General features: G+C 46.3%; 1 protein-coding gene across 2 annotated transcripts in view; it reads left to right on the top strand.

The window, feature by feature from the left end:
• ITIH5 (inter-alpha-trypsin inhibitor heavy chain 5) overlaps positions 1 to 26,377 on the top strand; it is a 73,742-nt gene extending 47,365 nt beyond the window's left edge. For both annotated transcript variants that reach the window (XM_024732321.1, XM_024732322.1), the window contains exons 8-14: positions 11,551 to 11,719; positions 15,092 to 15,401; positions 16,438 to 16,994; positions 19,873 to 19,926; positions 21,915 to 22,031; positions 22,757 to 23,134; positions 24,719 to 26,377. In XM_024732321.1, the coding sequence (XP_024588089.1) occupies positions 11,551 to 11,719; positions 15,092 to 15,401; positions 16,438 to 16,994; positions 19,873 to 19,926; positions 21,915 to 22,031; positions 22,757 to 23,134; positions 24,719 to 25,008 (1,875 nt within the window). In that variant the 3' untranslated portion in view covers positions 25,009 to 26,377. The remainder of the gene's footprint in view (positions 1 to 11,550; positions 11,720 to 15,091; positions 15,402 to 16,437; positions 16,995 to 19,872; positions 19,927 to 21,914; positions 22,032 to 22,756; positions 23,135 to 24,718) is intronic.
• The last annotated feature ends 235 nt before the right edge of the window (positions 26,378 to 26,612 follow it).

Here is a 26,612-nt window from a genome sequence, read left to right as displayed (position 1 = left end):
TAACTGTTAGTGTTTCCTTATTTAGCTTTAAGCCCACCTGGGGCGTGTGCAGGGATGCAAGCCGCTTTCCCTCTTATGATTTGGGTTGGACGGGCTGAGCATGAGGATGGAGACCACAGAGGTGCAGAGTGAGGAATCTCTGGGTACCATGAGGTCCAGTGGTGTCTGCTGGTACATTCCTTTTAGCCGTTCTCTTCAAGAGCATGTGGATCTGCCACAGTGAGAAAGAGAGGATGCTGGAAAGACGTTAAGATGTGGAGAGAGTACCTTTGAAGTGGTGGGGATCAAAGGAGGGCAGTCTGAGTTTCACTGAGCAGCCCGGAAGAATGCTGGACAGGGCCAGCCCGGCCCAGAAGGACCTCGGGGAGGTGACCTGGTTGGAGGAGAGAGCTCCCTGCACACGTGAAGGAGCTCAGAAAGGAGGGATGCAGGCGTACAAAGGAGATCATGTCTAAGAAATCTGGAGTCTCCAGAGGTTGGCACCGTGCACCTGTCATGCAAATAAAAAATGGACAGTATAAGGTTTGGGCCCTCCTGCCTTACTTTTTCAGGCTGCAGGCCTTGTGGTGAGCCTCTGAAAGCATGACTCCAGTTAATAACACAATGTCCAGTTTCCCTCTTTCCAGTTTTCTAGGACGGGGGTCAGCAAACGTTTTCTAAAAATAACAGACCAGTGAATATCTTAAGCTTTACAGGCTGGATGGACTCTGTCGTAATGACTGAACTCTGCCGTCGTAGTGCAAAGGCAGCTGTTGCAACGTGCGAAGAAATGGGCTTGTCGTCTTCCCATAAAATTGTACTTATTCAAAAGAAGCAGCAGCCTGGATTCGGCCCCCAGGCCATGGTTGGCTGACCCCTGATCTAGAGTGACGGCTAATTGGTGTTGTCTAGGAATACTGTTTCAGTTGATGGCATTTATCCTCATCTCCTGAGCTGCCTTTGTCCAGACAGTGCCACTAACAGATGCATGTCTCAGAAATACATTGCAGAACAGAGGTCTGGGACTCAGGGCCATGAACAGAAGGCAGTGGGGGAAACTGGTGTCTTTGGGCTCAGACTCAGAATATGAGGAAATAAATGATGGGCAGAGGGCAAAATGTTTTTACCCTGGGCCACCAATGAAAACTTGAATTTTTTTGTTTCAAAAAAAAAAACAAACTTGCTCTTCAACAAAGATCATATAGATAATTTTAAATAAATTGGAGGCACCCATTTAAAAAGTTTGTTGAGGCCGTTAAGATTGAGCTAAATGAGGTCATGTCTAAAAAGTTTTGAGGATCTCTGAATGAAGGTACTATGTGGCTATCGTAGGAAGGAAACATGAACAGTACAGAGCTTTGAGTACTCTTGTATTATCTGTTCAGAGTGCGGGCCTTGTGGTCAGCATCTGAAAGCATGGTCTTTGTATAACCCAAAGCCTAGCTTCCCCTTCCTGGCATCCTGACCTTGCACTTACGTCTTTCCAGTGGGGATTTCGATCAGCAGACCTTCTCTGTAAGGGGCTAGATAGGAAACTTATGCTACAAGTGACAACGAGATAAATGCTATAAGTCAAAGAGGATTAAATGAGATAACAAATGTGGAATGATTATCAGAGTGTCAGGAAGCATTGTTATTCCTGGATTGCATCTGCTTGGTTGGCTGATGGAAAGGGGGTACAATTCCTAAGACCTGCCCAGGTCTGACATCACAGCCACCTCGTTCTCTTGCTTAGGACCCCACTCTCCCTCAGGATGGCATCTTGGCTTTGACTCCAGACTTCAGATTCTCCAAGAATGAAATACATGTGGATTATGTGCTATGGGAGAGGTACGAGGCGTGGGGATACAAAGATAAATAAGACAGAGCCTTTTCTCCCAAGAGGTCCAGAGAAGAAAAGTCATGTAGAAAATTGTATGCAAAATGCTTCCTGTGATAGAGGTACATGTAGGGTCCAGTCACGGCACGATGGAGGTGCTGATCAGTTTTTTTGAGGGGTGGAATAGGGGATAATGAATGCTTCCCAGGGGAGGGGATAGTTGAGTCTTTCAGAAGTTAATTCAGGGATGGGATGAGAAGGGAGAGGAAGAGAGAGATAATGTGCAAAAACACGGAGGCGAGAGGAAGAGTATATATAAGAAAAGCACCAGAGGAAGACAAACACTGTATGATATCACTTATACGTGGAATCTGAAAAATACAACAGACTAGTGAACGTGGCAGAAAAGAAGCAGACTCACAGAGGTAGAGAACAAACTAGAGGTTACCAGTGGGGAAAGGGAAGGGGGGCGGGGCAAGATAGGGAGGGGTAGAGGAGTAAGAGGTACAAACTGTTAGGTATAAAATAAGCTAAAAGGATGTATTGTATAACACAAATATAGCCAATAATTTATAATAACTATAAATGGAGTATAACCTTTAAAAATTGTGAATCACTTTATCGTACACCTGTAGTTGATATGTTATACATCAAGTATGCGTCAATTAAAAAAAAAGCAAAAGCATCCTATTTAAGTCACTTTAATGAAAGACCTTAGAATTCTGCTGGGGAAAAGAAATATAGATAATCAGGTGTTAATCAAATCCAACATGCCACGTATTCTAGATAGTGGAAAGAATTTGGTGGAAAGGAAAGGGCTTGAGGTACTTGACAAAAGATTAATGATGGAGGTGACCTAGGAGCTAGTCCTTGAAGGTGGCAGGAAAGGACGGAGTGAATTCTTGGTTGGGGAGAAACATGAAGAAAGCTGCGAGACGAGAGTGAATAAGTTATAGCCGTAAGTTTGTGGTAATATTTTGGATTAGGTAACTTGAAAACCATCTGATTGGAGAGGCAGGGATATTGTCACAAGTCCTCAGGTGTACAGCTGAGCAAACAGAGGACACCGCAGATTCTCAGCATGGAAGGGGCACCAAGGGGCAGAGTGGTGACAGACACAGGGACACCGCCACTGTCCCAGCCTGCTGGAGGGTGACTCCACTTGCTCGATTTCCTTGTGTGTACGATCCTCATGTGCTGATGTGCTGTGTATACTTCTCTCATAACTGTTCCACTGTTTCTCACTGACTGTGGCTTTTTCACAGCCTCCCCACATCCTTCTGTTATATTCTTGATGTTCGCCAGGGCACATTTCTGGGTATTTAAAGCGAGTAGCCTAGGTGGACCTATGCCAGGGACACAGAAGTCATAAGAACTCATACCTAAGGGCAAGTTGGATGGGTCAAGGGGTGGTCAGAGAGTCAAACACCGCAAAACTCTGTAGACTGAAACGGGTAGGGCTCTAGAATCCAAGCATGCAGTTGGGCAATATAAACTTCAGAATCTAGACCTGGCACTGGGGACCAAGAACTCAGTCCTTTTAGTCAGTAGGTGTGTCAGAACGTGGGTGAAGGACTCCATTTACAAAGATCTGTAAACTTAGGTGAACTTTTCTGCGTCAGCATCCTCTTATCTACTTCCTGCTTGAGCAGGAAGCCATACCTGTGAATGAACACCTGGAGCCTATGACCACCTGGATAGAAGTGGTGAGGTTATATTCTTGGCCAGAGTAAGAGGGATGGCATCAGCCATGTGAGCAAATCATGATAACTACTAACCTTCCATGTGAAGAGAAGTGAAAAAGATTATCTCTTTTGAGCCTTGAGTTATTTCTACATCAAGCACGGGAAATAGATGTGCTTACTACATCATAAAGAATCAAAGAAATGTTATTGGCAAAGAGCTTTTTAGAAAAATGTACCATGACATTATTAGGTAAATACCTGATACATTTGTCAAAGCAAAGTCAAAACATTAGGTGATAGATTGTAACGTTATCCAGAGCATTCATATGAGAGTTTGCTTCTCAAGTTAGAATAATGTTATCCAAACACAAAGACTCATGAAATATAGTTATGTTTATATTGCAAAAGATGCTCTAATATCTAAACCTATTCAGACTTTTTTAATTTAGCCAGAATTTAGTTGTTAACAACTATTCTCTTTTAGAACCAGTCCTGAAGTAATACTGGAATTTAGATCTGAACTTTTACTAGAACAGTGCTTTTCTCTTGCTATGAAGGAACAACCATTTAACATTTTTACACAGATTGGGTAATCAGAACCAGAGTTATAACATAATTTAGCACAGTATTGTATTGAAAGAGCATTTGAAATTAGAATTCAAACAGTAGATGAAATTACAATAGCTTAAAATAATGTATTTTTAAATAAGGGAGCCTTATGATTTTGCTTAATTTTGAAAATATGCTCTTCATAATAGTACAGACAATGTAGAGACCAAAGAAATAGTTTTCTCCATTTACTCCTAGGTGAAATTTCAAGTTAATATTTAGCACTTGCTAAACTGTTTTAAAATATTGGAAAATATGATGACTTCTATCCCCAATTTTCCAATTATATAAAGAAACCTTCTGAGTTTCTCTAAAAGGAGCACTTTGGCCAGGAGAAAAATAGTTTTAGTTTCTTTCAACAAGATTCCTCATATTGGACAGAGACACATTTTGATGGTTTATGTTTCTTTTATTACAGTTTAAAGTTTTTATTTTTAATACAAATTATATAATGTGTTCCATTTCAGGAGCTATTTATGGCAGAGAGGAGACAGGAGGGCACCAGGCTTTGTGTTATCACTGTTTTCCTTTATGGGTTTACATAACCTCTTGAACTGTGCCTATACTGTCATCAGTGGGGTAACATTTTTAATATTTCAGGTTCTTCTCTGAAACCAATCTGTTGCTAGATTCTTTGGAAAGTGTAACAATGATATAGACACAAATATATTATGGAGAAATGGTCTTTCTCACTCAATTTATTGCCTTGCTCCTAAAATTGGGATTTTTTTTTTAAAAACCCAATTACTTGGTGGGTCAGTCTCGATACAATTTCGGAAAACTTCCCTTCAGATCATTGAAAGACCTGTAACATGTCCATGTAAGGTTGTACTGCCTTTTGCAGAATCCGTGTGAAATGCCATGGTCTTGGAATACTGCCACTGAAGCATAATTGCCACCCAGGGACTGGCGGCATCCAGCTGGCTTGTTGTGGCTGCTCTGGTCTTAGCCGTGACCTTGACTCCAGGGTGACGTGGGCTGTATGCCTGCGGAGGGCACAGAGAGAGGCCGGGATGGTGGGAATCTCCGTCCTCCTCAGTGCCGGCTTAGACCAGGTGGTTTGAGGGTGCAGGGAGCACCTAATGTTGCAAACTTTGATGGGATAACAGACTTTTTCATTTCTGTCTGTCCTTCCATTGGAAGGACTCCATTGCCAGTCGTGGGCACAGAGGGGTCCCCCTGCTGGCAATAGGAGGGACTGCAACTCACAGGAGGATGAGCTGCACACGCTTCCCTCTGGTCCCCACCCGTGTCCCTTATCTCCACCCACCTGGGAAGGGAGAAGGCCCACCTGTGCCCAGTTCCTATTTGGTGTATTCCACTCCCCAATATTACCTCTCAGAAACTCAGGGCTGTTTGCAGGGTATGTATCTGCTGATCGTGATTCTCTTTCATGGCTCAAGCAAGACTTTTAGAAGGTCTTAGATTTCTTTTGTTTTCGATGAGAAAAATCATAGATGCTTTTCTCTCGGGTTCATCCAGAAAGAGTGTGTGGACCCAGGAAAGAGAAGAGGTCAGCTCCTCGGTAAACATTTTAGAACAAGGCAAGTGATAGGACTGCTTCAGAGCACAGCAAGTCCGTTCTGCTGAAAAGCATGGCGTGGCTAGTATCTAGGACCCTTGAACTTGGATTTCCTCTATGATGTCACAACCCGGGGTCTGTGGTACAGAAGCCTTTTGTGTCAGAGTTAGTGGTGAGTGTGGTTTGGCGGGGACACAGAAGTGTCTGAGGAAAGCTGCGTCAGCGGGCACCCCGATGGAGTGGGCAGGCAGCTGGGTTTTCCATGGGCTCCACCGATGGGTCAGCCTGAGGGCGTGACTGCACGATGCTTGTCTCCTGGGGGATGTCTAAGAGTTGTTCACGACACAGCGGTCAGCACAGGGGGTGCTCACCCCCCCCCCCCCCCCCCAAGGCTGTGCCGAGAGCCTCCAGCTGCTCAGGCTTAGTTCTGCAGGGAGGGGGAAGGAAGGGCCATCCCTTGTCTGTAGGATGGCTTAATGCAGGGCCCAGAGCCCGCAGGACAGAGCTGCCCGCAGACACTCCCTTCCCCAGGAGCAGCCCTCGCGAAGGGCAGCGTGAGAGAAGGGTGAAAAGGGGGCTGTACCTCCCGGGGCCCAGCCCTGCGCTTTTCCACAGACACCATCAGGGAAGCCTACAGAGTTCTGCTTCCTGAAGACCCACTAGAGCAAGAGGGACCATCACCAACCATGTTGAATGAATAGAGAATCTGAAACCGAGAGCTCGTCTTTATTTATTCACATGTGCCTGAAAGAATTTAAATGGACAGAGATGAAAAGGCTTAGTGAATAATAAACCAAAGGTAGCGCTGAAATGAACTTCTAAGACAGTTTTCAAAGGAAATACTTCTTTCCCCTCCTTTCCACCCAAGGAAAGTACCTATAAGAAGAAGGATTCTGGGCTTCCCTGGTGGCTCAGTGGTTAAGAATCCGTCTGCCAGTGCTAGGGGACCCAGGTTCGAGCCCTGGTCCCGGAAGATCCCACATGTCCCCGCGCCTAGAGCCCGTGCTCCACCACAAGAGAAGCCACCACAATGAGAAGCCCGCACACTGCAACAAAGAGTAGCCCCCGCTCGCCGCAACTCGCAGCAACGAAGACCCAACACAGCCAAAAATAAAAAATACATAAGTAAATTTAGGAAAAAAAAGGAAGAAGCGTTCCTCACCATGGAATAGTTTCAGACAGGGACTCATCCCTGTTCCCTGTGATTCTATGTGGCTCAGATTAAAAGGAATCTTGTCTAAATGCTCCTTCCAGGCCAAGGTGCTTCTTTTCTATCTGAATAATAAGTTTTTCCTCTATTCATTGTATCTGTGTACCCTTTGTATCTTTCTTCAGTCCAAACACAACCTGGGATGTCATAAGGAGCCCTTCTCGTTACATGTACACACTGGTCTTTGCAGATTGCCCTCTGGGACCCACAGGGAGTGGATCTGATCAATTGGTACCTTCAGGGTAGCTCAGGCCCTCAAAGCAGCTTGGCTTGTACATTCTCTGCCCTTCTGGGCTTTCTCTGATCTTTCTGGAATGCGCTTGCCCTGTTTTCTGGGCTGTACTCTTGGCAAAAGTCTGACCAGGTTTCTGTTCATCTTCAGCGTATAAACGCAGGGTGCAGAAGTATCAGCTGAAGCCCCCTCACGTTTACTCTTCTATCTGGACCCTTACCTTCCTCCTGCCTGTTCAGCCTTCTACAGAACACAGAGCTCCCCAGGCCACCCGCCATCTAAGGAGACGGTCGGAGCTCAGAAAGGGTTAACGGATGGTGGTGGCTCCAAGCACCTTCTGCCCAGGTCTCTTGGATGAGGCCTTGGAGACCAAAGGTTCTAAGGCAATTGGAAATAGAGCCACTGGGAGCCCATGGGTCTGCCTGCCCTGGTGCACGTGAGGATAAGTTACAGCTGTGGCCTTACAAGGTCATAAGAAACCCGTCGTTGCTGAGCTCAGGGGAGGAGGGTGGAGAGGCTCGAAGGACTATTCCTAAAGCAGAGCATCCATCACGATGGGGAAAAAAATCATCAAAGGAGCCAGGCCAGCCCCTCTCGAGGGCTTTAGCACTCTATTTAAGGAACCTAAGGATGCCAGCAGCTAAACAAACGGCAGCCTTCTTCTAACAAGTTTCTCCAGGTCCAGCCTGCACCCTGGGGTGCTCAGCCAGCTCTGAGCCCCAGCGGCGGGAACATTTCCAAGTGCCTGCCTTAGTGTCGGGCTCCAAACTGTGTCATCTCAGGGATGGCCACCGCTTGCTGTGGTCCCATCTGTCACCTCCCAGTTGTGGACCTTCAGACTTCCCAGCGGTCTAGACTCTTGGACTGAGAATGACGCCGAGCCCGTCTTTGCTCATGCTGGGGTTGTGTTGGCTCTGAGTGGAAGGAAGGGTGAGGGGTCAAGGTGAGGCATGCTTCCAGGAATTCCATCAGCATCAGTGCTCAGGGCATTCCACCCACATCTGTTTATTGTCATGATCTGATCTATTTATTTTTGGCTTTAATGCTATCCATCATTCAGCTCTTGTTTCCTGCATATCATCCTTCTCAGTGTTCCCTGTCTTAGCTTCTCAAGGATAGGGGCTGTGTCTCTCTTACTTCCTCTGTATTCACGTCATAGAATTCCCTCTCTCTCTCCTTCTTTCTGTCTCAATTACTCATTCAACAGATATTTACTGACACACTGACAGCCCACAAGGCGCCAACTGTTGTATTGGGTGAGGAGGAGCAAGGGGACAGCTGTTTTGTGGAGTCTAGCGTGACAGATGGACAGTTCATTCACCATTCACTTTTTTCTGGAAAAATGTATCAAGACTCTGCCGTGTGGCCAGGCACAGCGGGGTATGACACAGGAGTGATGGAACAGAGAAAGCTCCCGCTCTCGGAGGCGTGGAGCTGAGTTTGACAGTCAAGTAAATGCACAGATATGTAATGACATGCTCTCTCTCGACGCTGTGAAGGCAGAGAAGCAGGGTGCCGGGCTTGAGAGGACAGAGAAACGAGTGAGCCCAGAACTAAAGGATGCGGAGGGGCCGGCAGTCATGCAGACTGTAGGGAAGAGCATTCCAGACACAGGGAACAGCAGGTGAAGAGGTCCTGAGGTGGGAAAGGGCTTGAGGAGATAATGATAATGCAGTGTGATAAATGCAGAATAGATGTGTGTGCTGAGAGAGGATCTCAGAGAATGGAGCCATTAATTTTTTGTCATTTAATCTTTTCCCCCCAGTTGCATTGAGGTACAGTTGATATTCAGCACTGTGTATGTTTAGGTGTACAGCATAATGGTTTCACTTATTGTGAAATGATTACCACAATAGGTTTAGTGAACATCCCTCATCTCATATAGATCAAAAATGCTTTTTTTTCCCTTGTGATGATAACTCTTCAGATTTTCTCTCATAACAGCTTTTAAATATACCACACAGCAGTGTTAACTGTAGTCGTCACGTTGTACATTACATCCCCAGGACTTATTTATCTCGTAACTGGAAGTCTGGACCTTTTGACCACCTTTATCCAATTCCCTCAGCCCCCACCTGGTGCCTCTGGTAACCACAAGTCTGATGGCTTTTTCTATGAGTTTGGGTTTTGTTCTGTTTTTAGATTCCATGTGTAAGTGATATCGTATAGTATTTCTTTGTCTTTATCTGTCAGGGCCACACAGGTAGTAAGTGATGGATCCAGGGTGAACCCCAGCCCTCCTGCCCTTACAGTGAAGTGCTCTTCACCCCTGTGAAGGGTGGCAGAGGTCATGGCAATGACATGGCAATGACATTACATGGCAGTTATGTAATGAGCATCCCCTACCTCATACTTCATATGCCACGTCTCTTTCAATGTCTAGCAATAATGCTATTTAGAGAAGGCAGTGCTTACTCACAATAGCGAGTTGATTGTTTTAGAAACTCTTGTCCAGGCTCCTGGAGCTTCTCTTTTTTCTTTTTTTTTTTTCTTTAAATTTTTATTGGTGTATAGTTGATTTACAATGTTGTGTTAGTTTTAGGTGTACAACAAAGTGAATCAGTTATACATACACATACATCTATTCTTTTTCAGATTCTTCTCCCATATAGGTTATACAGAGTATTGAGTAGACTTCCCTGTGCTATACAGTAGGTCCTTATTAGTTATCTGTTTTATATATAGTAGTGTGTATTTGTTAATCCCAAGCTCCTAATTTATCACTTCCCCCCTTTTCCCCCTTGGTAACCATAAGTTTGTTTTCTACATCTGTAACGATTTCTGTTTTGCAGGTAAGTTCATTTGTACCCTTTTTTTAGGTTCCACATAGAAGCAATATCACGTGATATTTGTCTGACTTACTTCACTCAGTATGACAGTCTCCAGGTCCATCCATGTTGCTGCAAATGGCATCATTTCATTCTTTTTTATGGCCGAGTCATATTCTATTGTACATATGTACCGCACCTTCTTTTTCCATTCCTCTGTTGGTGGACATTTAGGTTGCTTCTATGTCTTGGCTATTGTAAATAGTGCTGCAATGAACATTGCGGGGTGTGTATCTTTTCGAATTATGGTTTTCTCCAGATAATATGCCCGGGAGTGGGATTGCAGGATCACATGGTAACTCTGTTTTTAGTTTTTTAGGAACCTCCGTCCTGTTCTCCATAGTGCTTGTACCAATTTACATTCCTACCAACAGTGTAAGAGGGTTCCCTTTTGTCCATACCCTCTCCAGCATTTATTGTTTGTAGATTTTTTGACGATGGCCATTCTGACTGGTGTGAGGTGATACCTTATTGTAGTTTTGATTTGCATTTCTCTAATAATTAGTGACGTTGAGAATCTTTTCATGTGCTTTTTGGTCATTTGTATGTCTTCTTTGGAAAAATGTCTATTTAGATCTTCTGCCCATTTTTTGATTGGGTTGTTTGTTTTTTGATATAGAGCCGCGTGAGCTGTTTGTATATTGTGGAGATTAATCCCTTGTTGGTTGCCTCGTTTGCAGTCCTGGAGCTTTTCTGTTTTCAGTTTCCGATGGTTTCTTTCCTCTTTCCACAAGTCACGTCTGACTTACCTGCACACCTTTCATTCGCTCAGCATCTCCGGGACCCCCCTGTGTCACCTCTCTGCTTTCCTCTAGCCGTCTCTCTGACCTCCTTTGCTTCTTTTCGGGATGCCTTCCCACGTCTCTCAAGTTACCCAGTTCCTTTGAGTCTCATCCTCAATTCCCCCTTCTCTGTGACACCTTCTCACATCACTCCAACCTGCAGTGCTTCATTCTCTTTTAAATTCCAGTGATATTTATTATGCGTACCCTTCATCTATAACTCATGAAGTGTCCACGCGTTCGTTCATCCTCTGAACTTCTCTCTAGCGCCTCCTATGTGTCAGGAGTTCTCCTCTGCTCTGGGTGATAAGAAAATAGATGCACCTGCCTTCAGAGAGCTGACACTGGAGGAAGGGAAAGAGGCGTGAAGCAGACCGTAGTCATGACGGGTAATACGCACTTTTCTCTGTGAGCATGTTGAGGACAGTGCTAGCCTACAGGAGAGAAGATGTGCGCTCTCTTCAGAGGAGCTAGAAAATGTTGCAGATAGAGAATACAGCATGTTAACTGGGTTCTGAATGACGAGGGCCTTGTCAGGTGAAACAAGGGCACGAGGCAGTAAGGAAGAACATTCCAGGTCTAGAGAATAGCAGTGGTGAAAGATACAGAAGCTTGATGGATTCCATCAAGCCTTGGTGGATTCCAGCAGACGTGATGGTTCATATATGAAACACCCATTCGTGTCTTATATAAAATTGTAACATATTAATGATGGTTTTTTTTCCAGCTAGGTGACAAAGTTCCTTGACATTTATCCGAGTCCCTTTACGTAGCAGGCACTTAATTTTAACCCTGGGATTGTCCCCGGTGTGCAGTTTCCAAGCCAGGGGACGCGTGGACTCATGCGCTCAGACGTGACTGTTTTTGCTTTTGTGTTTGCCTAGACCAAAGATGCCCTTTTCACGATTCTGCATGACCTCCGACCCCAGGACCGTTTCAATATCATTGGATTTTCCAACCGGGTCAAAGTGTGGAAGGACCATTTGGTGTCAGTTACTCCCAACAATATCAGAGACGGCAAAGTCTACATTCACCACATGTCACCGACCGGAGGTAAACGCGCATCCTGCTTTGCCCATTCGCCTCGACGGGATACGTGAGTAGCTAACCTTCTGCCCAGAGACGAGGGTTTGAAAGCTGACGCTGATCACAGGAAAGGAGATAACAGGGGAGAGCTTTCCCAGGAGCTTGTTTCTCCTCTTCCAGGCCCCAAACTAAGATGGTCAAGTAAGTTAGGGGGGGAGGAAATACCTGATAGGTTTTGGAGCCTTTCCTGGTTTATCTCACGGATCCCAAACAATGCAGCTCTTTTTGTAAATTGTGTTTTGGGGTGGGGAATGAAAGCCAAATGGATGATTCAGTGTTTTGTGTGTTTGAATATGAGCACCTTAGGAAGCAGCAGGTGAAGCTGCCCTCCTGAGCCGTTAGATCCCTTGGACCCCAGATGGCCTGGGCGGTGCTCTGGGTGGAAAGGGGAGGACTCTGAGGTTTTGCACACTTGGCTGGGGGGTCGTGATGAGGTAAGTACGCCGACGCGGGAAAAGGTTAGAGAGTCAGAACAGCGTGTTACCAACCGTGCTGGATTTGAGTTCCTTCAACCCTGGACACAGAGCTGACTTCTGCTGTTACATCCATCACTAGGACAGTGGATGCGTGGTAGATGCTCAGTATTGGAGTGTTTATTGGACCTGAACCTGACCCTTTGACACCTTTCTTAAAGGCCCCTGTAGAGACACCATCTCCTGGGTGTCTCAGATAATTCTGCTTTGGATACCTGGAAACATAGAAAACACCCATTTCTGTCCATCCTCTTCCATCTGAGTTTCTCATTGCTCATATGTTTGTTATTTTCCATCCAAGGCAAAGTTCTGGTTTCCCAAATGAACTTCATTTGGAACTTGATCTTGTTTGGTTGGAATTTCGATTTACAGATGGGATTTCCTACCAGTCTCTACAGCAACACGATCCAGTTAGTGTTTTACTGGTTGAGAGGAGAAATGAAAGGTTATATTTAATATTATAGTGATGATCTACAGCAGGAAGTTGACAAGATGGTCAAGTCTTTGAGGGAAGAAACTCTCCTTCATCTTTGTTTAGCCCCTGTTTCCTGTCATAGCTCCCGACCTACAGTGCATACTCAAAGAATATGCATTAAAATTATTTGAATGTTCTGCTTGCTATGAGAATCCTTTGTGTGTGGGAGGTGGAGATAAAGCTTTAGAAAACAGTTGTGTGTATTTTGGAATCTAAACCATAGAAACCTTATTGGTTTCCTTTATTTTTTCTTGGTACTTCATTGTCCCAACCTCTGCAGGTGAACAGAAAATTAAATCTACTTCTCTCAGAAAAGTGTCATTTCAGGAGATGAGCATAGATTCTGAAGCCAGACTGTCTGGATTTGAATCCAGCTGTACCAGCTATGAGTCATTTAACCTCCCTATACTTCAGTTTCCTCATCTGTAAAGTGAGGATAATAATGGACTTGTTATTAGGATGAGATGAGTTAAAATATTTAAAGTACTTAGAACAGTGGCTGCACATAGGAAGTCCTCTCTAGGTGTCAGATATGGCCATTTTACCCAAGTGATCCCTCTTGCTGGTGCACTTGGGTCCTTTGATGACCCTGGGGGAGCTCTCGGCGGAATGGTTGTGTCAGCTCCCTGGGGAGAAAGCCCCCCTGCCGTTGTTAAGCGTGCGGGAGATGCCCCAACTTAACGGACGTTCAGTACCAAGCCGTGCTGTGCTTTGGTGTCTCGTGTAAGAAAAGCTAAGTGTGTCCTTTGCCTGGGCTCTCCTGGGCTTTAAAATGCAGTGAGAGGGCTTCCCTGGTGGTGCAGTGGTTGAGAGTCCGCCTGCCGATGCAGGGGACACGGGTTCGTGCCCTGGTCCGGGAAGACCGCACATGCCGCGGAGCGGCTGGGCCCGTGAGCCATGGCCGCTGAGCCTGCGCGTCCGGAGCCTAACCCGAAAAAAAAAAAAAAAAAAAAAAAATGCAGTGAGAGATTTGGCATCATTGTCACGTTCTAGGTTAAAGAGAAAATAAACACCTGCATTTTGGTTCATGCCCACATATCCAGAGGCAGCGTGAAACTAGGCTGGGCATTCAGAAAGGCAAGTGAGTGAACCCAAAGAAACGTTAAATACTGTTTCAGCTGTAACTTTCCCTTACGTTCGGGCCATGTGTACATCTTAGAACGAATTATCAATGTGTTTGCACAGTCACAGTCATATGTATTTTAGCCAGAAATTCTGGAGGATGTGAAGCAGTGGGGAAAATTGTCTGGTTCACTCAACTATGGTACATTTTGCAGGGAGATAAAAATCACTCCAGTCAGGGGGATGGATTGTGGTGATGGGTACACAACTTCATAAATTTACTAAAAATCATTAATTGTGTGCTTAAAATGGGTGAAAATTTTGGGACTTCCCTGGTGGTCCAGTGGTTAAGAATCCACACTTCCTGTGCAGGGGGCATGGGATGGATCTCTGGTTGGGGAACTAAGATCCTGCATACCCGTGCAGCTTGGCAAAAAAAGAAAAAAATCCCTAGCGACCAAAATGCGTGACATTTTTGGTATGTCAATAAGGCCATTAAAAAAAAACCCCAGTGGAGTCAGAAAAAGGAAGTACGTATTCACGGCTGCGGTAAGAACTCTCAGTTTTTCTTGGCGATGGTAGAACAGCAGCAGCAGAGTTGAATGAAATTCTCAGCTAATCCAGAAACCTCACATTAGTTGGCAGTTTTGACTTCCACCAGCCATCCGTCTCTCCATCCCCCAAGCAAAATACCTGTCCAGCACCTCCCACAGACACTGTCCCCTGACTTTAATCAGAGCTGCAATGACAAGCGTGTCTGAATTAGAAACGGCAGGGGTAGGAGGTGTAAACTTGAAAGCCTTCACTTGGTGGGGTCCTAACAAGCAGGGGTGATCCTGAAGGGGCAGGAAGCAGGAAAGACGACAGCAATAAAAAAAAAAAAAAAAGTGAGTGCTTTAATCAGCATCCTCCAGCCCCAGGACACAAGTGCGGTCACCGCGATGGTCTCCGCATCGCCACCTCCTCATTCTGTGCCATTCCCTTCCCTCTGGGGCGCTTGCTTTCTCTGAATTCCTGCACCCAGCACCCTCCTTCCCTTTCCAAAGTGATTCTCCAAAAAGGAGGTAGAAACTGTTCACGCTAAGGGAGTGGAGACACCTAAGCTGAGGTGCCATCAGACACCTTCAGGACAAGGTTATATAATTCTCTGCTGTTCCTAGTCATTTGCCAAGTTTCTAGCAGTCTTTGTGACATGGAGTCACCCCAGGAATGCAGGTGGCTGCTTTCCCCATGTGTCACTGCTGCAGGTGCCCGCTAGGGGCCCGAGGAGGTGTGTCCAGGTAGAGGAGGTGGCGAGGCTCCTCAGGTGTCCTGTTCTATGTCCTGCAGGCACGGATATTAACGGGGCCCTGCAGAGGGGCATCAGGCTTCTCAACGACTTCGTGGCCCACAACGACATCGAGGATCGCAGCGTGTCCCTGGTCATCTTCCTGACAGACGGGAAGCCCACCGCCGGAGAGACCCACACCCCGAAGATCCTCAACAACACCAGGGAGGCCGCTCGGGGCCGGGTCTGCATCTTCACCGTGGGCATCGGGGCCGATGTGGACTTCAAGCTGCTGGAGATGCTGTCCCTGGAGAACTGTGGGCTCACACGGCACGTCCACGAGGACCATGACGCCCGCGCCCAGCTCATCGGGTCCGTGGGTCTGTCTGTGTCCTTGGGGCGAGGGGCAGGCTCAGCGGGACGCTCGGACGTGAGGACGGACCCCGAGTCTGATCGTCACTTCTTTCATGGGAGACATCACCATGGGTCTTGAAACTGGGTGGATCTGGGTTCACGTTCTGGTCCTGCCTTGTGACTTGAGGCTTTAAGACTGTCTGTGCCTCGGTCTCCCCAACTGTGAAGTGAGGATTCTGGTCAGATGATAGAATTTAAGGAGAAAACCTACGTGAAATATTGGCAGGGCGGCTTTCACAGGTTAGGTGTTCTGTTAGCTCTTATGGTTATAACTGTCTTCCTGACACTTCAGAGCACTTCCTCATCTCAAGACGCACCTCAGAGATACTGCAGGTCAGTTCCAGACCACAGCGATAAAGCAAATATTGCAATAAAGCGAGTCCCACAGGTGGATTGCTTTAACAGTGCACGTAAAAGTTATGTTTACATCACACTGTAGTCTATTAAGCATGCAGTAGTGTCATGTACATACCTTAATTGAAAAATACTTTATTGCTAAAAAATGCTAGCTATCATCTGACAGTGCAGGATTGCCACAAACCTTCATTTTGCGAAAAAATGCTAGGTCTTTGAAGTGCAATAAAACAATTTATGCCTGTATTTACTCTAATTCCACCCTGAGAGGGAGGTGGGATAGGTAGCGTCAGCTCCGCCTTGCCTACGAGTTACAATGATCGTATTTTTATGTTGAAGCACAATGGCCAGTTGAAAGTGGTCGCTGACTGTGCTATGTTCTGGGGTGAAGAGGAAACCAGAATTTAAGTCTGGCAAATGGCGAGGGAGCTTGTGAGATAGTGAGTTCTCCATCACCAGTGGTGTTCGAGCTACGGCTGCACGGCCTCCTGTCTGAGATGTTCTGCTGGGTGGAATGTTGGACTTGGTTGCTTCTAAGATCAGATCCGCCCCCCCAAGACAGCCTGTGATTTCCTCTGGGACGTGACCTGCCTGCAGCTAGTGCAGGCCCCGATTCTCCCTCTCTGTTCCTCCTCTCCAGGTTCTATGATGAGATCAGGACCCCGCTCCTCTCGGACATCCGCGTGGATTATCCACCCGGCTTGGTAGAGCATGCCACCAGGACCCTGTTCCCCAACTACTTCAATGGCTCCGAGATCATCATCGCGGGGAAGCTGGTGGACAAGGAGATGGACCGCTTGCACGTGGAGGTCACGGCCAGCAACAGTAAGAAGTTTGTCGTACTCAAGAAGGACGTGCCTGTGGAACCCCGGAGGATGGGGAACGACGTCCCGGGGAGCCCCAGGCCCAAGGGGGGTGGCCAGGAGCACCCGAACCACCTGGAGCGTCTCTGGAGCTACCTGACCCTGAAGGAGCTGCTGAGTTCCTGGCTGCAGAGTGATGAGCAGCCCGAGAGGGAGCGGCTGAGGCAGGAGGTACAGGCTCTGGCCATGAACCATCGCTTCCTCGCTCCGTTCACCTCCATGACGCTCAAGTCAGCACCGCGGACAGAGACCCTGGAGGACGCCTACGGCACGTCGGCGGCCACAGGGCCCGAAACGGTGATGCAGAGCCTGAGGGGCGCCCACCTGCAGCCAGGTAGGGGCACTCTCGGGATGGCCCTTCTGGCTCCTTTTCAGGCCAAGGTCGTCTGTTTTATTTTCTCGTATTATAAATCTTATAAACAATGTTCTCTACCTGCAGCTCCTAGCCTTCAGAGAGTGGCTTAGCTTATGTTTGTGTTGTTATAAACCATGGATCTCTATAGAGAAATTCAAGAAAGTAAAGCCAGTCTATCGATAAATCATCAATATTGAGTGCCTCCCGTGAACCAGGCATTATTGGAGGCACAGGGATGAACAGACAAGTAAACAAATACTCATTTTTAAATGCTTTTCTATATTTTACGTACTTCAATTATGTCATTTTATGCATACGCTTGATATTATTTTCCTGAGAAAACAAAATATTTTATTTTATAGAGAAAATGAAATGAAATTTTATTTTATATTTTATTTACTCATAGTTTGTTAATTTTACTTATAATTTTCTAAGTTAAAGTTTTATTTTTTAAATTTTAATGATTTTGTTTAGAATTAAATAAAATAATAAAATTTTATTTTATTATAGATCTTATTATATAGGAGGAACTAAGTTCTGGTTTCTCAGGAGAATCCAGAGTTTAAACAGAAATTCTTATTATCTGTCTCAGTGCCATTTGTCAGGGGGAAATTAGTAGCACCAGGAATGGGAAAAGCACAGGAAAAGTAATTCAACCAAAGCAGAGGGTTATATTCTCAGTAAAATCTGTTTATGGAAAACAGCACTTTTTTATGTGTGACATTTTTCTTAACTTCCTGTCAGGTGCACACGTCCTAAGGTGAGGGAACTGACATTAACCCTGGGCCTCATTTGATCCTCATATCCTCAACTCTGAGAATCACCTGGGCATGGTAGGGAGAGCATACGGTTAGGATCCAGACAGAGTTTCAGCTCACGGCTCCTCCTAGCCAGCTTTGTGGCTTGGGGCAGGTTTCTGAACGTCTCTGAGCTTCCATTCCCTCACCTGTAAAATGTAGATAGTAATATCTTCCCTGAAAGGTTGTTGCAAGGATTAAATGTGTAGAGGCCTTGGTATATAATAAGTGCTCTACACATGTGAGATACCCTTTCCCATGAGGAGTGTAGAACTAGAAATTTATTGAAAAATTCAGACCTGACGTAGGGGTGAAAAATGATATGTTGCCTTTTTAGAAAGAGTGGAACTCGTCTTGGCAGAACTAGTACAATATTTGTTCTGATGAAAAGGATGAAAAGTAAGTTGCGTGATGTGGTTAGGTCATGCTACGAGATCCATGCCACATCCAGGGAAGATGGCTTTTTGAGTAACATCTTGATTCAGTGTCAGCAACTCAAATCTCAACAGCTTCAGGAGACAGCAGACTCAAATGACGCGAGATCAGAGGGCCAAGAACACAGATGAGGGAATAACTGGCTGATCGCTCAGAAGTCTTGTTAGACATAAGATTTCCCTGAAGATGATTTTTTAGTTTTAATTTTATGATTTTTTTGAGTGTCTGTGACAATTTAAGCCTCCTCAAAGCAGCCATTCAGACTGAGATGTCGTTCCACCTTCGTGGTCGGCCTGATTCTGTCTGTGTCTGGCTGACCAGGGACCAGTTGGAGAAGGGGGCGCTTAAAAAACATTGAGGGCTTCCCTGGTGGTGCAGTGGTTGGGAGTCCACCTGCCGATGCAGGGGACACGGGTTTGTGCCCCGGTCTGGGAAGATCCCACATGCCGTGGAGCGGCTGGGCCCGTGAGCCATGGCCGCTGGGCCTGCACGTCCGGAGCCTGTGCTCTGCAACGGGAGAGGCCACAACAGTGAGAGGCCCGCGTACCGCAAAAAAACAAAACAAAACAAAACAAAAAACATTGAGATACTGTGATCTTCATTTTCTGGGGGGGCAAAAATCGGTTAAGAGGAGCAAAATCTTAATATAGACAATTTGAAATAAGGTATTAATTTTATTTTATTGACAGAAAGTAATTTACTTTTAGGTTATTCTTTAATGGAGTGTTTATTTTTGCCTGCTGCTTTGTGAATTGTACTTACACACATGGCTATAGACCTGGATTATCGCGTTATCTTTTTCTTTTACATTCTTGTATATCTTTGGTTGTTTTAAATTGCTATTTTGCAAATAACGTAACATTTCCCATCATAACCATTTTTTCCATTCTTTCTTTTTAACTGAAGTATACTTGCTTTACAGTGTTGCATTAATTTTTGCTGTACAGAAAGTGATTCAGTTATATTCTTTTTTTGTAATATTCTTTCCCATTATGGTTTATTAGAGAATACTGAATATAGTTCTCTGTGCTATACAGTAGGGCTTTGTAGTTTATCCATTCTCTATATACAAGCTTACATCTGCTAACCTCAACCTCCCACTCCATCCCTCCCCCAACCCCCTCCCCCCTGGCAACCACCAGTCAGTTCTCTATATCGTAACCATTTTTAAGTGTGTAGTTCAGTAGTGTCAAGTATATTCCCATCGTAACCATTTTTACGTGTACAGTTCAGTAGTGTCAAATATATTCCCACCGTTATGAAACAGATCTCCAGAACTTTTTCATCTTGCAAACCTGAAACTCTGTCCCTATTAAACAACTTTGCTTTCCCCCCTCCCCCCATAACTATACCTTAAGAATGATAGAATATTTTCTCCTATTATATACACAGAAATCACAGACAAGAAGAATATTTTCTAATTTATAGAGGAATAAAATAGTTACGCCTCGTCGTTTACACCTTCACTTTGTGTTGCGAGGCCAAGAGCCTCCTTTAAAAGAGACGTGTTTAAATTGTCACAAACGTATCTGAGAGCTGTACTTGACTCCTCTCAGCCCTCTGTACCTCTCACTTCCTCCTCTTTAATGAATAACGGTGGTGGATCTCTTCCTTCTCCTCTCTAGGACCTGCTTTCAAGAAACCATACAACCCAAGGATTAAAGTCTCCAAAACCTCAGGTAAAGGAAAGAATGTGCTGGTGTCTGATTGGAGAGTTGAAATGTTTAGGAAGCGGATGACCAGGAATTTCCCGAAGCCAGTTAGAACATCAGCTCATAGGACGAGATGTGAGGACCCATATTTATTTAGTGCAAACCGGCAGCGTGGGGCAGTTCTCAAAACCAGGATCATCATTAAACCATCACATAAACCCCATGGGTAACACAGTCCTGAGGAGCCTGGCAGGAGCCCTGATAGAAGGGTGGATGGACAGAGCTACACATGCATCATGATTGAGCTGGAAAGACGTTTGTTTTTAGAGATCTGAAGTATGCTTGCTTCTAGCTTCTGGTGTTACAAATATCTGTGACAATGCAAGGTTTTTAAACATTGTTATTTTATTATTTTCATGATCCTTGGCTTTAGAAGGGAAAACCAGATAACAATACCCTAAAATTTCCCTTGGCCATATTCCTGGGATTATAATAAAAATCTGGATGGAATAAGGACACAAGGGCTGGGTTTTATTCTTCAAATGTACACATCTGCCTTTGTAAGTCTTTCTTATTGCCTTGCTGCCGACTTGCTGGGAGTCCAGGTTCACATAGCCCAGGACAACCTGGAGATTAGCTCTGGGGAGAGGAAACACGTGGTCTCCAGTGGGTAGCGTGTTGTTCCTTTGAACACACATGCTTTATGGAATGCAGGAAAACTTTGCTCTTGGATGCAGCATGGAGTAATGACTTCCAGACCTCTCCTCTCTTTTTTGGAGCAGGCAGCATCTTTCCTTATAAACGGATTTGGAAGATTTGAGTAGAAATAATATGGTATGAGCACAAGAAACTCTCAGAGAACTGTCACGTAGTTATATTCGTACCCCCAGAGTGCCAAAAATATGGACTTTTATCTTTAACGGGTGTTATTTTTCTCACCTACAAAAGACCAGTACCTTGTATTTCTTTATTAAGTTGCCATTCACTGGTGCTTGAGGCACTTTACAGTGAGTTGAACCAGATTCTTCCAAAGGCCCTTCTGAGTCACACTGGGGACAGAGAGGGTGTTTCAGCAGTTCCACCAAGAACATTAATTGGCTTGTAGCTTGAAAACACTTGAACTCCTGGTGCATACCCCCCACCATATACAAATGCGTATACATACATGTACACGTAAAGTAGAGAGGAATTCAGGAACACATTGTGTTTGGTGTACAAATTAGAGAGAAACTAACGCTCCAATCTCGCGAGAAAAGAGAATTGACATAGACTCTTGGGAAATATTTTGTCTGTACCGTAAGAGGCAAGACTGTTCATCTTTAGCAGAGGCAAAAATGAGGAGAATGGGTAAGGGACAGGGGCCAGGTAAACGTTGTGATCTTATCCACGGACACAAATTTGAGAGTAGTAAAGGCAGTAGGACCCAGAGGACGGATTGCCACTGTCATCGCTGGCCGCACCACCTGACCTCCCGTTGACTCTGTGTCCTTTACTTCTCACCAGCCCTAAACTGGGCTTGGTCATTACTACTCATGCAAGGGCTGTGTCCATCTGGCGCTGTAAATGACTCAAGGGCCAAGGCACTCTGGTCACAGGACAGGAAGTTCTCATCCACATCTCTTCACTGGGGAGGGCAAAGGGGGAAGAAAGTGATTAGCGGAAGCCACACAGGGAATTGAAGAATGTGAGCTCAGTAGTCATGGGGAGTGTAGGGTGATGCCCCGCTTCCCTCTAAAGTTCAGTTGTCTATGTTTGACTGCAGTGTGGTGACAGGACCATCATATTTGAATTTAGGGGACCTGCATTCAAATATTTACTTTCCACGAACTGACTGCGTAACTGGTGCATCACTTCACCTCCCAGCCACCTTCCTCGTGTAGACACGGAGGATCCGTTGTTGACAGGGTTAAGTCAATAACTCATGAGAAAATAGAAGAAGAGTGCTTACACAGAGAAGGTGCCCAATAAATGTCTTTTCTTTCTTTTTCTCTTCCGTTCTCATCCTGTTCTGGAAGCGGATGGAGACCCCCATTTTGTTGTGGATTTCCCCTTGAGCAACCTCACGGTCTGTTTCAACATCGATGGACAGCCTGGGCACATCCTGAGGCTGGTCTCTGATCATGCGGACTCTGGTGAGTTCTGCCTAGAAAGTGAAAGAACTCGAGTTTTGGGAGTGAAAAAAAAAAAACCCTAATCTTCGCATTCTACCCCCCTGCTCAGTGGTGTCCCAGGGTCTCCAAATCAGGAGCAGTGGAAACCGATGGGTAAGAAAATACCGTGTCAGGGCCACACAAGAGTTTGGGGAACTATAACCAGACACTGGAATGAAAGCAGACAAACATGTCAACCCCCTTTTTTAGAATTTTTATTTATTTACTTATCTTCTTTTCACTTTTAAATCTTTATTGGCATATAGTTGATTTACGATGTTGTGTTGGTTTCAGGTGTACAGCAAAGTGAATCAGTTATGCATATACATCTACCCACTCTATTTAGACTCTTCCCATATAGGTCATTACAGAGTATTGAGTAGAATTCCCTGTGCTATACGGCAGGTTCTTATTAGTTATCTATTTTATATATAGTAGTGTGTATATGTCAACCCCCTTTTTACGATATTTTCACCCAAACCTACATCAGCTTCTCCTACCCAGGACGTTGGTCAAAAATCACTCATACCTTCATGCATTCGTTCCTTCCTTCCTTCATTCAGTGGGCACTGAGTAGTCCCTATGTGTGAGCAGGAGTTCTTGGTTCTAGAGGTACAAGAGAGGAAGGAAATTCGGATGAGAAGCCCTCTCATGAAAGTGGGGGTAGTTTTTCTAACCACTGCTCTCTTCCCCCCCCCGCCTTCAAGGTGTGACGGTGAACGGAGAGTTGATCGGGGCCCCTGCTCCCCCAAACGGCCACAAGAAACAGCGCACTTACTTCCGCACCATCACCATCCTCGTCAACAAGCCCGAGAGGTCCTACCTGGAGATCACGCCCACCAGAGTCATCGTGGATGGTGGGGACAGGCTGGTCCTCCCCTGCAACCAGAGCGCGGCCGTGGGGAGCCAGGGGCTGGAGGTGTCGGTGTCCGCCAATGCCAAGGTCACCATCGCCATCCAGGGCAACGTGGCCTTCGTCATCCTCCTCCACCTCTACAAAAAGCCAGCCCCCTACCAGCGAAACCACCTGGGCTTCTACGTCGCCAACGGCCAAGGCCTTTCTGGCAACTGCCATGGCCTGTTAGGTAGGTGGCTGCTCTCCACGCTGGCTCACAGCACAGAATTCAGTTTCCCAAAACGAAGCTGATGCTGCCCGTATCTTTACTTGGTTGAGAGTTTCCACAGGAGTGTGGTCTTTATGAAGCTCATGAAAGGTCTATTTCTTTTTCTTTTTTCTATTCTTTTTGGGCACATGGCCAGTTTTTCTTTTTGCTTTTTTTAAATACAATTTTTAAAGGTTACACTCCATATACAGTTACTACGAAATACTGGCCATATTCCCTGTGTTGTACAGCACATCCTTGAACCAGTCTTACACCAATAGTTTGTGCCTCCCACTCCCTCACCCCTCTCTTGCCCCTTCCCCCTTCCTCCTGGTAACCACCAGTTTGTTCTCTATGTCTGTGACTCTGCTTTTTTTTTTTTTTGCTATATTCACTAGTTTGTTGTATTTTTTAGATTCCACATATATAAGTGATATCATACGGTATTTGTCTTTCTCTGCACGTATCTCACTTAACATAATGCCCTCCAAGTCCATCCGTGTTGCTGCAAATGGCAAAATTTCATTCTTTTTCATGGCTGAGTAATATTCCACTGTGTACCACATCTTCTTTATCTACTCGTCAGTTGATGGACACTTAGGTTGCTTCTGTATCTTGGCAACTGTAAACAATGCTGCTGTGAACGTTGGGGTGTACATATCTTTTCGAATTAGTGTGAAAAGTATACTTCTTGCTTCCTGACACTTTTCTAGAATAGGAATGGGCTTATAAACTAATTCGCACAGGCCTCTGGGGAAGGGGAGCAAAGAAATGAGGAGTCCTTCTCTCCAGGTCTGGTTCTTTACTCTCAGGGAGAGGATGCAGACACATCCCATGGCCCAGCACCAGGTGGGAGATGCATGGCCCCTCCCGGGCGGCACCCCCACGGCTGGGAGCCTCGGGCAGCCCACTCTGCCTGGCTTCCCTCCACGTGCAATTTCATGTGGGCGCTTTTCCCACAAGTAAAGAGGGAGCCACTGCCAGGGCTCGGTTTAGAAAGCAGAATTCCCTGGCACTCGAGAGGGACGTGTCTCTATGCAGCTTGCCTGGGAAGCTCCTCTCCCAGACGCAGACTGCTGTCCCTTCGGCCTTGGCAGTGCCCTCACTCGACCTGGTGGATTCTGACCCTGCTTTCCACACCCTCCGCCCAGTGCACACCCACTAAGTGCACACATGGAAGGGGTCCTCCAGAGGGAGGAGAGCGGGGAAGACTGGACCCTTCTTCCCTCGTTATTTGCCCCCATCTCATCCTCCCATCTCAGTAGGAGACTGGGCATCTCTTTTTGTGGTTTGGGCATCTTTCCCGTGGTAGCTTCCAGAAGTGGAGGCCACTACCAATACACTCAGGTCTCTCCTCCCCACACCCTCCCTGGACACTGGAAAAGGTGGAGCAGCTCTGGGAGACTCCAGCCGAGGACCACAGTCACTGCTCTGATGTTATGCATCCCCTTCCTCTGGGTCACACCCGTGCGTTTGCTGGCCATCGGTGCCCGAACTGAAGTTAGATTTTGTTCAACCGCGTTGCTCACACTTGACCTAGACCTGATGTCTCTTTTGTCCTCTCAGGTCAGTTCCTGAACCAGGAGGCCAGACTCACCGGGCTCGGCAAGAGCCCTGCCCATCCTTCCGTCCCTGAGACAGGTGAGAGGTCTGAGGCCGTCCTCGAGGTAAAAGGACACCAGGTCCCAGTGGTGTGGAAGCAGAGGAAAATCTACAACGGGGAAGAGCAGGTGGACTGCTGGTTTGCCCGGAACAACGCCGCCAACCTGATTGACGGGGAGTATAAAGACTACCTGGCGGCCCATCCTTTTGACTCCGAGACCACCTTTGGCCCAGGCACATCCCGGGGACTCTGACACCAGCAGCCGTAAGGCAAGAGCGTGTGACAGGGAAACGTCTTCGGGGACCCCGTGGTGTGGTTCTTGTCGCTTGGCAGGTAGCCGCCGCCCAGGACTCACCCCTGGTGGCGGGGAGGTCTAACCTCTGCTTGAGGAAAGGGTGGGGTCAGGACGTTGAAGCAAGAATGGGATTTCCTGCTCTTCCCCTCCCCCTCCCCCATCTCCAGTAGAGAACAGTGGTGGCACCAAAGGGACCAGTCACAGTTAAAAGCAAATCTCTATCTTATACCAGCTGGCTTGTCCATCTCACTGCCTACCACAAGGTGACTCTGATGAAGGAAGGTGGCCATCAGGTCTGTTTTCTCTGTGGAAATGGCCAGGCTTGGGCACTCTGCTTTTTGCCTTACTAATGCATAGGCATCTCTCCTCCTAGCCCGCTGTGTTCTCCGGATGTGCGGCCAAGCTCTGCCTCAGGGGAACCTCTCCTTGGGCCCAGGCCACGAGTCATGAAATAGCATGTAGATTTGATCACTGTAAACCATTCGGTCTTTTCTTAGGAGAGGATTTTCTTCTACTGTGATGTCTTGCCCTTGAAATTTTGTTTTCGTTTTTTAAAAATTGACTCAAAATAGAAACTCTGCATCCCAGATACCGGTATTTTTCTAACGGGCTTTGTAAATCACTTAACTTTGCTGTTGGAGATTCTCCTATTTATTCCAGAAAGCTGAGCGCTTCTAATAAACAGGGCAGCCCACGTGGGCGTATTTCACTGGCCTGTCTCAGTGCTGGAGCGTCGGCCAGCCGCGTGATGAATCTTTCACTCGGCCCTTCAGCCTTGGTCCTGATTCCGACCTGATTTGCTCTCGGTCCCGCAGGAGGTGATAAATTAGGCTCTTGCAGAACTGGGATGGGGAGGTATTGGCAGCACAGAGCCGACCTACAGGAACCAAACTGCATGTTCCCAGCAGGAAGTGCGGACATGCTCACAGATCTAAGGAGCCCTCCCGCATCCCAGACATGCGAGGCCAGGAAGTCAGCGTGAGAAAGAGGCTTTGGACAAATCTGATTCCATAAGGGAGGGGTTAAAATCAGGGGTCAGGGTGGTGTCAAAAGTCAATGACTGTCACTCCTCATTGTGGAACCTGTGAAGCCCGTCACATTATCAAGGGGAAGGGAGGTTGATGGTGGTCTTGAGACCTCCTCTCTCCCCCTCCTTCCCGGCTTTTTGCTGGACCACGGAGGGTCAGTAAGCCTGACCCTCACTGCGGTCAGGACGCAGATGGACACGGGGGGCACTGGAGCCGAACAGCAGGGAAAGGAAGGTTTGGATCAGAGACATGGAATATTTTGACGTGAGACCGAATGAAATAAAAGCTCTTGTGCCGGCTTCATGGAATGTTTCTTCCAGTAGGGAGTGACTCTAGAACTTTCATGCCATGTGGAAGCAGACAGCACTAGGAGGGAAATCAGAGCTAAGAAAATTGTTTACCACCTTTGCCCTTGCCTTCCCATTTTCGAATGGGAAACATTTGAGCAGCAAAATGACATCCACATGTTTTTGTGGACCAAGTGGCTGCAGGAGTTCAAGTTAGTGCCTGGGCCATGGGGGGTGGGGGTAGGGG

This window comes from Neophocaena asiaeorientalis, unplaced genomic scaffold (assembly GCF_003031525.2).
Source record: "Neophocaena asiaeorientalis asiaeorientalis breed wild unplaced genomic scaffold, Neophocaena_asiaeorientalis_V1.1 scaffold176, whole genome shotgun sequence".
Lineage (NCBI taxonomy): Eukaryota > Metazoa > Chordata > Mammalia > Artiodactyla > Phocoenidae > Neophocaena > Neophocaena asiaeorientalis.
This window is presented reverse-complemented; position numbering and strand designations above follow the sequence as displayed.